We start from the raw sequence: 12,301 nt of genomic DNA, 5'->3' as shown, positions 1-12,301 counted from the left end.
AATGTGTATAAGCAAATCTCCCAATTGAATTCACAAGAAAAGCTTAAAGAAATGTTATCCAATGAAAAAAACAAATCCAACCTGTGACGATTTCCTGCATGTCTTCCCCTTTCTTACCTAGCTGTCCTATCCATTAAAAGGTAGAAAAGCCCAAAAAATTATCTTTAAAAAAACCCATAATCGAATATATTGCAGTAAGGCTCTCAGGCATTCTGTATTGCCTATTTATTGTCCTTTGGATCAACCTTTCTAATTATATCTGAGTCAACACACATGTAACCTAGGCATAATTTACTCTTCCCTCCTCTTTTGCATCTTTTGTTGGGGACGTAACCTCCTTAAATGTTCATATGACAATTATTCACCTCATTGATACATTCATTAATAAACCCCTGGACTGTAATATCTCAGATGTGTTTGAGCAAGATTTCTGAGTCTTTGATTTTTGAGTCTTAACTATAGACTGGAAACGTGACGTCACAGAAACTTCAAACAAAAACATTAGTATTGCGCTCCTAAACTTTGTGTTAATGGCATCAATGTATAAGACTGATTTGGCTAGGATTCCTCCGAAAATTACACCTTTCACAGCTTTCCTCACGTAGAGACGGGTGATAGCAACAAATAGGCTACAGCTTAGTCAGACGCCACACGTAGCTGCCCGTTCTATTCGCCTCGGAAAAATAAACTGGACAAAGTAACAGTTCTACCATGAGTTCTACAAAAAAAATGTAAGAACTGCAAGTGCGTTGGGAAATACTTTTCTTCTTATTTTGCATGTACTGTGTAATTATGTGGCTTTTTTATTCTATCATACTTATTTTTGTTAAAAAAAAAAAAAAAAAAGAAAAAAGAGTGAGGTCTGACAAGTTTTATTTTATCAAACATGCGTTTCACAGTCACAGCTGTGAAGCTCATGTCATTCAGTGTGATTCATATCCAGTCATAAAAGTGCAGTAATAAAAAGCTGGGTGGAGAATATTCTTTCATTATTGTGACAAAGTAACTCATTGCCCATTACCATTATTCATGATAAAAACAAAAAGCAGTAAGCATACCGCACGTAGCTCTAAACAATCATGTCATTTTCACTTTATAGTAGCCTACAGCATACATGCAGGTAATGTAGTGCATATAATTTGGCATTTAATTGTGCCAGTTTGTCATTCCTTTTTCCACCTATTTGACCTAAACTTCTGGAAATGTAAGTATAATTTCAGGATTCTCAAAATATAAGCACACAAACACTGCATCATTACTTTTCATGACTGGCTGGCTGCTGTGCAAATATGGAATCAGAAAATGCTTTTGTTTACATAATAAAGATCATCCAGCAGATAAAAGACAAAAATCTACATGTCTCTCTGGCTGTAGGTGAAAGAGTTTCAGTCATCTTATTGTAAAGGTGAACTCGTGGTGGGAATCATTATTCTAGACTCCATGCTTCTGATCAACGGCACTGAGGACAGACAGATAGAAACATGTTGAAGAGTTTAACATTAACTCAAAGACCATGGAATTAACTGCAAGTTAGTTGCAACTTTACACCATTCTGATATGATTCAAAGTGAATCTGGATATTTACAGTATTTCACAGTTTGTTACAGGTCAGCACATGTATTGTAAAGCAAAGTTAAATTAATCAATGTGTTCATTATAATACCATCATCACATCATATTCACAGTATACGCGACCCGAGACCGGATAAGCGGACGAAGATGGATGGATGGATGGACATCGTATTCACTGTTTCACCATGTTTTACAATCCCAGATACTTTTATGTTGGTAAAACATCTATCTAGCTATAAATGTGTCTTATAGAGCAGAGGCAGAAAAAATACTGTGAAAATGACTGTGCTATCAATACAACACCATTTTCTGTATTTATATATTTTATCTAGTCCATTTCCTCAGCATCCACTGGTGGGCTCTCATCTCCACAGTCCCTGAGGAGGATCTGAACCGATCTCTTCCTATACTCCCATCTGTTGCTCATCACACTAACGGGAGTGATAGTCCGGTAAGCTTTATATTTAGCAAACTAATTGTCTACGTAAACTGTTTATTTCCTTCCTCTTGTGTTTTTGTGAAGTACAAATATCTCTCCAGTGCTTTCCCATCTTGTTTGAATTTGAAGCTTGTTACTTTCACATGTTTTCAGAGCTTTTATCTGCCATCCTATCTCTATCATTTTGTGGCACACAATGAAGTAAAAGCACAACTTCAGGTCATTGATTTGATCTAGATCCCGCGTGCAAAGCTTACTATTACGCTACAAACACTGGCTTGTAATTATCTTATGAGGCACATATCACCTTTGCCTTGGGATTTATTTTCTTGGGATTATATATGTGTGGTTGGTTTGCATCTCTCCTACCTGTATAATGAACATTTGCATCCCATCCTTCCTTCAGCCAGGCAGAGTTCCTGGTCTCCTCCCGGGACTGAAGGCTTCCATAAGCTGTAAACACAAGTAACCAAACCATACATTAAGTGTGAATAAATGTATGCCACTCTCATATTAAAGTGCTCATATTATGCTTTTTGGCTTTTCCCCTTTCCTTTATTATGTTATATATATTTTTTGTGCACGTTATAGGTTTACAAAGTGAAAAAGCCCAAAGTCCACCCCAAAGGGACTTACCATCTCCAACAGAAAACACTGTTCACAAACTGCTCCAAACAGCTCTATTGTAGTCCAGCCTTTACTTCCGTGAAGAATGTGCATCACTTTGTAACACACGTTATAATGCTCGCCTAGCTGCTAGCATGGCACTCCCTCATACTCTGAAACTGACTAGCTAGTTGTACTTACTGAGCATGTGCGACTCCAAACAAAGATGGTACAGAAGTGAGATGCCTCACTCTGTAGCTAAAACAGAGAGCTCAACACACAGGGTGAAAAGAGGAGCTGCAGCAAAGTGCAGTACAACAAAAATATGGTGTTTTCTGAAAATTAAACCACATAAACTTATTCTGGTACAACCTCTAAATACATTTATGAACTTGAAAATGAGCATAATATGAGCACTTTAAGACATTTATTCAGGCAAAATTTTGCATTTGGGTGTTTGGGGAGTAGGCAAAGCATGCCTACTCCCCAAACGCCCAAAAGGTGTGCTGAGATGATGAACAAATGCTACATACTCACCCCACAAATGATAAACAACATATAGGTCACCGATCTGTGAGAAGAACCCGCCCACTGCTTCGTTGTTTTCCTGTCTGTATTGGATTGCCCTCGCCCTATTGGAAGATGTTATTTTTAGTGGTATAATGATCACATCTGTACTACTTGATGCTTACAATGGAAAAAAAGATCAGGCTCACTGACATCATCTATATATTTTTAGCAAATCACACTTGTTGAGCCTTACCAGTGGTTTCCCCATTCAATCATAGTTCCTGGCTGAAACACATGTGAGGAGGTAAAGTATTAACACAGGTTAAAATGTAAACATGGCTTAGCTTGTTTATTTTACACAGACCAACCAACTCAATGTGCCACATGAGCCCACATGCAGGAAGAACTTCAGTGTTGGTTGCACACAGATTTTATCATAGCTATGTTTTAAACCACTTTATCAGGTACGCCTCTCCATTTATGGACCGCTCACTCCTAAACACAATGTGTCAACTGTGAATAACTAAGAGCTGAAATATGCCTTGTTAATCAAGAGAGCTAAGAGGACAATTGCATTACTTCCTTTGAGACAACAGGGAGCCCAAAAGTATGCAAATACACAATTTATTTTTTTAAAAGATCATTTTTTGCACATTTTAGGCTTTTATTATATAGAACTGAAACAGTACGGGCGTCTTGGTTCGGTACATGAATTTACACGGAGAATACACGGTATAAAAATAAATAAAACTCGCGTGCAAGTTAATTAATGTAATGCGGAACTACTGTTAGATACACGTTTCTTTAGGGACACCTAATCTGTAGCCCCCCTTCTATGTAATTTGCACTGCCTGCCTTCTGCATTTTTGTTTTCCTTTTCCCTCCATTGTACCGAACCGTGATGTCTGAACTGTGGTATGAACTGAACCGTGACTTCTGTGTACCGTTCCACCCCTACTAGTAAGTGATTAAAAAAAACGCAATATTAATCATGGGCTTATTAACTATGACGTGGCTGTATGACAAAATAAATCCTGTAACTCAGAAAGATTATGTTACACATTTTCATTATCAATTTGATAATTGCCACTCATACAAATGTGATATATAAAAAAAAAATCGTCAGAAAGGCTTTAATGTGTAAACACTTTGAGCTGAACCATTTTGATTGCAAATGTACACCATTTTGTAGTCCTAATATGTAGAAAGGCATTATATTCAGATTTTATTTTAATGAAAGTATATGTTACACAACTGAGAGAACTATCTGACTGACTAATTGACTGTGTAAAGTCTCTTAGAACTCAAATACAATCTATGGACTAATTTTCAAATATATGTCATGCAATTTTAATGTGTAATATATGGATACCTTGAGGTTATACGTGCGCATTTCATAGATGCTGGGTCCTGGTCTGGGCAAGGGTTCATTCCAGAAACTGAACTCCAGGAGGAGCTGATTTCGCCTTGAAACCAACATTTTCGCCCTCTCTTTCTGAAACTCTAAATACTCCTGAAGAAAGAAAAAAATGTATTAAATGGAGAGAAAAGAAGAATATACAAATATATACTATACAGTGATTTTCTACTGTGTAAACAAAGATTCTGCGAGGAAAAATCAAATCAGTGTTAGATACACTTTAAAAATATTTTTCTTAAATTTCCTATTCTGTATAAACAAAGGAAATGATTAAGAAAAAGTTCACAGTCAACCTTGTTATTGTTCAGCTTCTTCAGGCACTCAGTCAGCGCTGGGTAGCCTCCTCTGTATCGCCATAGATGCACTGCAAGAAACACACCAGCAGATGTCACTGTAGCACTGTGTAAAGACTTACAGCACCCACACAACCAAGAGACACAGTATCCATCACCATGTGATCACTTTTTGCTGTCACTGAATGTTCCTAATGTATACACTGTAAATAATCATATGTAGAAGGAGAGGTGTTGGCAGTGAGTCATCTGGTAGTGTCTGTGCATTTTTCTGTGATGTTCTAACAAACTATTTACAACCGAATTACCGCCACTATATTAAAAGGACAATTCCGGTGCAAAATGAACCTAGGGGTTAATAACATATGTGTACTGAGTCAAACATTTATCGGTGTTTTTTTGCACCCAAAGGCACCTTCCAGGCAGCGCTGCCTGGAAGGCACTAGGATTAGGCACTGGTTATGGTTAGGGTTAAGGTTAAGGTTAAGTGCCTTGAAGGCAGCGGTCGCAGCGCTGCCTGGAAGGAGCAGTTGGGGGCAAAAAACACCACAGAGCGAGTCAAACGTTCTCTGGGACATGTTTTCATGCTAATCGAATGTGTCTCTAGCTTTAAACTAGCTACCGCAAACGGGTGGTTAGCTGCTAACGCTACCTTTCGGGGCAGATGGTAAATCGCTATTTCTATACCACTTACAAGGCTCAAAATAGCACCACACTTCAACGGTAGCATAATGAGGGTCCCTACAGGTAAACCGAAGCATTGAGAACTTTGTAAGTGTACAGACAGTTGATTTAAAAAGATAGATTATAAAGACAGTAGCGTTCACGTTTACATGCAGGCACCATCTTGGAAAACAGTCATGAGCAGTCGAATCACGAACGCTGTGTTTGAGCTATGTTACTGGTTGCACAGCGTTCGTCGTTCGACTGCTATTGTTAGTTGGATTGGTAGCCTAATGGAAAATATATCTGCTTACGTTGACTATTTTATTAAATCAGAAGTGGTCACCCTTTCTTCTTATATAAGTGACTCTATTGATTCTAACAATTTACTGAAAACCTTTGATGTTACCTCTGACAACTTGCTGTTGGCTACTTTTGATGTTCAGAGTTTGTACACAAATATTCCACATGACGGTGGCCTTGAAGCACTCCAGTATTTTCTCTCTTCAAATCAGGCTGAGCCAAAACCCAGCACTGAGTGCATATTAGACTTGGCTAATATAGTTCTGACCAATAACTTCTTTCGTTTTCAAGATGAGTTCTATATACAAAAGAAAGGCACTGCCATGGGAAGTAAAATGGCTCCTAACTATGCCTGCTTATATATGGGTCTCTTTGAAAACCAATTTGCGCTGCATCAGAGAAATCCATTCCACCCTAAGATCTTATTCTACAAGCGGTTTATCAATGATATTTTTCTGATTATTGACTGCACAGTAGATTAATTAATGGGCTTCCATGAGTATCTTAACTCTTGTAATGAACATTTGAAATTTACTTTGGAATACGATAAACATCGCATCAGTTTCCTGGATATTCAGGTATACAAAGATGGCACGACCATAAAAAGTGATCTTTTTCGCAAGCCCATGGATCGCGATACTATATTGCATGGGGATAGTTTTCATCCCAGGACGTTGGTCAAAAGTCTTCCGATCAGTCAGTTTCACCGTGTGCGTAGAATATGCAGCGACAATACATCTTACTCAACGCAGGCTGCAGACTTGACAAAAAGATTCCTCAATAAAGGTTATAAACAAGACTGGGTTGATTCGGCCAAAAAACGTTTTGATCAGACAACACAAGAGGAGTGTCTTCGATCAAAAAAGTGCAGTAGGTTTTATGAATGTGTGGGGTAATGTTCTTTAATTGTTTGGGATAGGCTTGTACTGTATATATGGAACGGTTTCTTCCACTGATTGTTTTCCTTTTTCTTTTCTCTTTTTTTTCTTTTCTGTGGATAGCAATGTTATGTACTCTTTTGGGGATATTGAATTTTAAAAGCCCCCCTTTGAGATGTATAAGTTTGTTGAAAACCTGTATGAAAGTGTTCTCTTAATTGAGTCATGAGTGGGGCTATTAGGCCTTTTAGACCTAATCAAACTAATTGAATTCACATGGTGGGTCAGCTGATTGTAAGGCCTACATATATCCCTATATCAAATGTGTCCACCATTTGCCTGAAGAAGACCCAGCAGGGTCGAATCGTTGCCTTTGTATTAAATATGGGAGTTTAAAGCAGTGTTGCAGATATTACATTTTTTTCACTATAAAATAGCGATTTACCATCTACCCCGAAAGGTAGCGTTGGCAGCTAACCACCCGTTTGCTGTAGCTTGTTTAAAGCTAGAGACACATTTGATTAGCATGAAAACATGTCCCAGAGAACGTTTGACTCGGTACACGTTATTAACCCCTAGGTTCATTTTGCGCCGGAATTGTCCTTTAAGTGGTGTTGTTCGTAAGAAAAATGAATCCAGTCCTTGGCGTAAACAGCAATTGTGATCAACAAGAGGTGATGCATTTCTAGGGCTGCAACTAACAATTGTTTTCATTGTCGATTAATCTGTCCATTATTTTCTTGATTAATCGATTAGTTGTTTGGTCTATAAAATGTCAGAAAATGGTGAAAAAAAGTCAATCTGTTTTCCTAATCCCAAGACGACGTCCTCAAATGTCTTGTTTTGTCCACAATTCAAAGATATTCAGTTTACTGTCACAGAGGAGTGAAGAAACTAGAAAATATTCAGATTTAAGAAGCAGGAATCAGAGAATTTTTACTCCTTTTTTTCATAAAAAACAATTATTCAAGCCGATAAATCGATTATCAAAATAGTTGCTGATTAATATAATTATTGACAACTAATCGATTTATCTTTGCAGCTCTACACTTTTTCTCATCTTTTAATCATGTTTTCTGTTCACAGTGGCAGTTGCTGCTTACCTGCTTGGTCCTGTTCTCCGTACCAGGTATTCCAGCTTCCGACCACCTCACATGGGTAATCCTGGTCCTGATGGAGTCTGTTTTGCACCTCAGCCCTAAGGGCAGCATAAAAGAAAATACAGTAATACTAATTCTTCACACACCGATTGTCACTTCACCAAAATGACCAACTAGAGGGCACTCAGATAAAGTCCACAATTATCCAACTTGCGGTTACACCCAAAGACATTAGCTCAATTTTACACTATATTAATCTTATGATTCTGCATGAATACTATGGAATAAAGTCCATCTTGTGAATATGGGAAACTCTGAAATTGTATCATGAAAATAATCTAATTAGCTGCTCCTTGATTCAAATCATTAACTTATCTAATTTGTCTAGCAGATTTTATGGATATATATTCTATAAAAACTCTATAAAACATTCTATCCATGTCTTCTATAAAGTTTCTTTTTAAAACTGCAGTGGTAGAAAGCAAAAAAACGCCAGTATTTGAGGGAGAGTAAGACCTCTTCCTGCAGCTCTCCTGTTGCCCCTCTTTGTCACACTGGCATATGCCAGAACAGCCAATAGAAATGCTCTCTCTCTCTGGAATGATATGTGATTGGCCAAAGTTTCCTGTCATGGGCTAAGTTTTCTAAAGCCAGAAAACGGAGCCAAGAGAAGATGTAGAAGTTTTTCTCAGACCACTTTAATTAAAATATGCTGAAAGATTATGGATTTTTTTGTCCAACGACGTCAAAAATAAATTGTCTACCACAGCTTTAAATGTCGTGTTGACATAAACCCATTAAAACAAGAAACTTACTGAAAACATAACTTGATTGGCGGAGTTAATACTTTGTACATGAAATGTTTTGAAGCTTTGAACACACTCACTCTAGACTGTTGTATGCCTCCAGGCACTCTGGTTTGACATTGTGAACTGAAAAAAGAAAGCCAGACTTATCAGAAATGTTTGTGTGTGTGTTTTTTCTTTTTTAAATACAAGCAACAATTAAATTCTTCAACAAAGTAATTTCACACTCCAATTCAGCAAAGCCTTCTATATACAAAACTGATTCTTTTTCAATAGGTTATAGGCTATGGCTGATAGAGTGTTCAAATTGAAATCCCGACATGGTGTGACATACGCCACAAAAAAGATCAAAGCCAGCGGAGAATGATAGATTTCTCTACAGGAGACAGACACAGTTATCACCGCAGACTCAAAAGAAAACCAGACACATTGTTGTGATTTTGCCTTCAAAAACTTTACAAACTTGATACATCACATTATCATAAAATAACTTGCTGCTGCCTGTATGTTGCACATGATGATGACATATAACTTGTTACAGTGCAGTCCTGTGCTTGTCTCTCATGCTACTCTGTTTTCTCTGAGGTCACCGAGGCCTGTATGGATTGAATGTAATTAACATTATTTATTTAGCCATTTTCTGCAGAGACAAATGGAGGATAGACTGCTGAGACTCAAAACAGAATCCATTTCATTATATCATTATAATATGATGTAACTGTATCACATTCACTTGTGTTTGGCCCTCTGCAACCCCATGAATAAAGAAGATAAACCGTCCATTGAAAGTAAGTAAAAGATCTTATCTTATCTACATTGAATTTTATACAGGTTGCTGGTCTCTTTCTTTGACAGCAGGTTGGAGTGGGCATCTTTCCTGGCATCGACTTTGTGCACAAATAAGGAACGGAACCAGCCTTTGTCGCTGCTCTCTGAAAACCTCCTACACAGAAACGAGATGAAAGAAAGTTCCACAAAGGCTCAAAGCAACAACATAAAACAGAGAAGTTGTCGATGTTAAATAGAAAAACTTAAAAGGAACATGGAGATATGCGTGACATATGGGCTAAAAGATAGTCATGCTAATATGCTTTGATATGAAAAACATGCATACTATATGAGTGAGTGGGCTGAATGCCATAGCTTGTGTCTTCAGCACAAAAAAGTCTTTTCACCCACTCCGAGTGGATAAAATCATTCCTTTTAAGAGCTACTGTATTGTTACAATTTAAGAGGCTCCAATCAGTATTTGAACATGAATAACATGTCTCTTAAAGTCAGAGAGCAGAGAACTTAGACTTGAATATGTTGGTCTTCACGCTATACTTTAAGGAACTGTCCCAAAGAAAGTAAACTGACTAATCCAACCAGTAATACTACTACATTAAGGTAGAACTGAATTATTTATGGTTCATAATCACAAAGACATGCCAAAAATATTATTGCTATTTAAATAAGTTACATATAGCTGTATATACAGAGCACATAGCTCCCACATCCAACAACAATCCAAGGACATTATAATGACTTCCATAGCTTTTAAAAAACTTGTTAAAACCATTTTAAAGCTGCTTCAATGTCAACATTAACAGGATTTTCCAAAGGGTGTGAAGTGTTGAACCAAGAACAGCCCCAAGAGAGTAGGCCTAGTTGGTATCTACCAAGTTATGGATTAGGGAGCTACTGTATACTGTGCATATGTTTACTCATATGTGGCACTTTAAATGCTGCCTGTTAATTCACAAACACTATCTAAGCTTTTATTTATTATTCTAAAATCCACAAAGTTTCAAGGTCAGTGAGCCTTCTCTTTTAACAACCTTAAGGGCCAATGGCTTTAATTGGGAACTATAATTAGAATTTCCCATGGCTCCCTCTGAAAAAAAAAAAAAAAAGTAGTATTCATGGCAGAAATTTGTTTTGGAATATAGCCAGCCACAGATGAAATGCATACAGTGTGGAGGCACAGATACGTTGTTAGTGTAGCTTCACAGGACAAAGTTCAGTGATCCAGCACATGATTAAAGCTGTTTTGGAAAACTGCCTGGTTGTTTTGTTAAGAATGGTCCTAATGTCTTAAGGTATTACTTGAGCATAATGTAAATACACGCACACACCGACTCGCTTTATCATTTAGCCAATAAAATGTGTTGAGTGAAGACAAATATAATCTACCGGTATGGAGTTAACAAAATGCTGGCTGAATAAAGTTTGGTTTGTTACGTTAGCTAACGTTAACGTAGGCCAATACAAACAGAAAAGTCGGTTTAATTATATTTAAGTTTGGGAGTTCAATTTTACGCAAGTTTAGGCATATTATATCCTAAAATGTACTTGTTACTCAAATAAGCTTCGAGGTAAGCATACATAATGTACCACAGGCCTTTTAATAAATGTTTAGCTACATACATTTAAAAAAAAACGTTACCTGGTCACTTGGTGCAGATTCACAGAATACCTGTACAACATCTGTCCTTTACACCACACAGAAGTATGCCTACTCGTGGCCATGTTGCTTTGTGCGGTAAAAACTTGTTTAGGCACGTAAACACACAAATCTGGTTAATGTTTACCCCTCTCCCTATCTGTGATGGTTTGACCTAAAACCCGCCGGAGATTTAGAAACATGCGTGACTCTGTGACGCAGTACGCACTGATCAATGCGCACAATCGATCAGACCTGATTAGTTGAGTGTGGCTTTCAATAATATTCAGCATTGTGAACATTTCTGCTGAAAGACGTAATTAGATACTTCACTAAAAAAAAAAACAGCATAGAACCTCTTTGACAGCAGTGTAATGCTTCAATTGTATGCATAACCGTATTTTATTTAGCCTAATTTATTGTATACATTTGCATATATATCCCACAGGCTACTTTGGATATCTGTGTTGTATATTTTTACAAATATATAATGTCTCGTTTATGACAGGAACCAAACAATAATAATAATAACCAACCATTAACTAAAATACCTGCATTCTGCATAAAGTTAGTCATTTACTTCCCTAAAAGTGAAGTAGCCTATCTAGCCTACACAACGAAATATACATTTTATTAAATAAAATTAGCCTTATGAGGGATGCCACCTTTCAGAAGTAATTTAATTTATTATCTGAATTGTGGTAACTATAGTTTTGCCGCTATTGTTTTTGAAATTCAAAAGTCTTAAAATCTTTCTCTGCAAAGGAACTACAACCATCAGATAAAGGCAGTGGAGCAAAAAGTAGTCTACAACATTTCACACCAAACATCCTTCCATTTAGCCATATAGTTGCACAAAATATAAAACTCAAGTACATTAAGTTTCTCAACATTGCACTCAACAGTAAATGTTCAGCTACTTTCCATCCATGCACTTAAATAGTACAACTAGACCTAAGTCATGCAATGTAAGATTTTATATACAAACGCAGATCTGTGTGTGTGTGTGTGTGTGTGTGTGTGTGTGTGTGTGTGTGAAGGATACATGTCTCCAAATGACAGCTTACTGTACTGTATCTAACACTGTTTGAGTTGTCCTGCTGCAGTAAACAGGTCTCCTCTCTAACAGTGGATCATTCTTTCAAAGCTGGTTTCTTTGTTAGACCAGTCATGTAGTACTTAAATCCTTTTTGTGCAACCCACTTTCACTTATTTTCATACATAATGCAGTGCTCTTTGATCCTCTCCATCAATCTACCCACTGAAATTATATAACATCAAATCAG

General features: G+C 37.2%; 1 protein-coding gene across 1 annotated transcript; it reads right to left on the bottom strand.

The window, feature by feature from the left end:
• Positions 1-856: 856 nt before the first annotated feature.
• nipsnap1 (nipsnap homolog 1 (C. elegans)) lies at positions 857-11,219 on the bottom strand. Its single transcript, XM_031305902.2, has 10 exons — positions 11,019-11,219; positions 9,406-9,533; positions 8,671-8,716; positions 7,788-7,882; positions 4,841-4,911; positions 4,500-4,640; positions 3,381-3,412; positions 3,155-3,249; positions 2,381-2,464; positions 857-1,459 (listed from the first exon to the last, which is right to left on the bottom strand). The coding sequence occupies exons 1-10, from the start codon at positions 11,099-11,101 to the stop codon at positions 1,395-1,397; spliced, it is 840 nt and encodes a 279-aa protein (XP_031161762.1). The 5' UTR covers positions 11,102-11,219; the 3' UTR covers positions 857-1,394.
• Between the last annotated feature and the right edge of the window lie 1,082 nt (positions 11,220-12,301).

The sequence above is a fragment of the Sander lucioperca genome, chromosome 2 (genome assembly GCF_008315115.2).
Source record: "Sander lucioperca isolate FBNREF2018 chromosome 2, SLUC_FBN_1.2, whole genome shotgun sequence".
In the NCBI taxonomy this organism is placed as follows: Eukaryota; Metazoa; Chordata; class Actinopteri; order Perciformes; family Percidae; genus Sander; species Sander lucioperca.
Note: the sequence above shows the minus strand (reverse complement) of the source record. Positions and strands in the feature narration are given on the sequence as shown.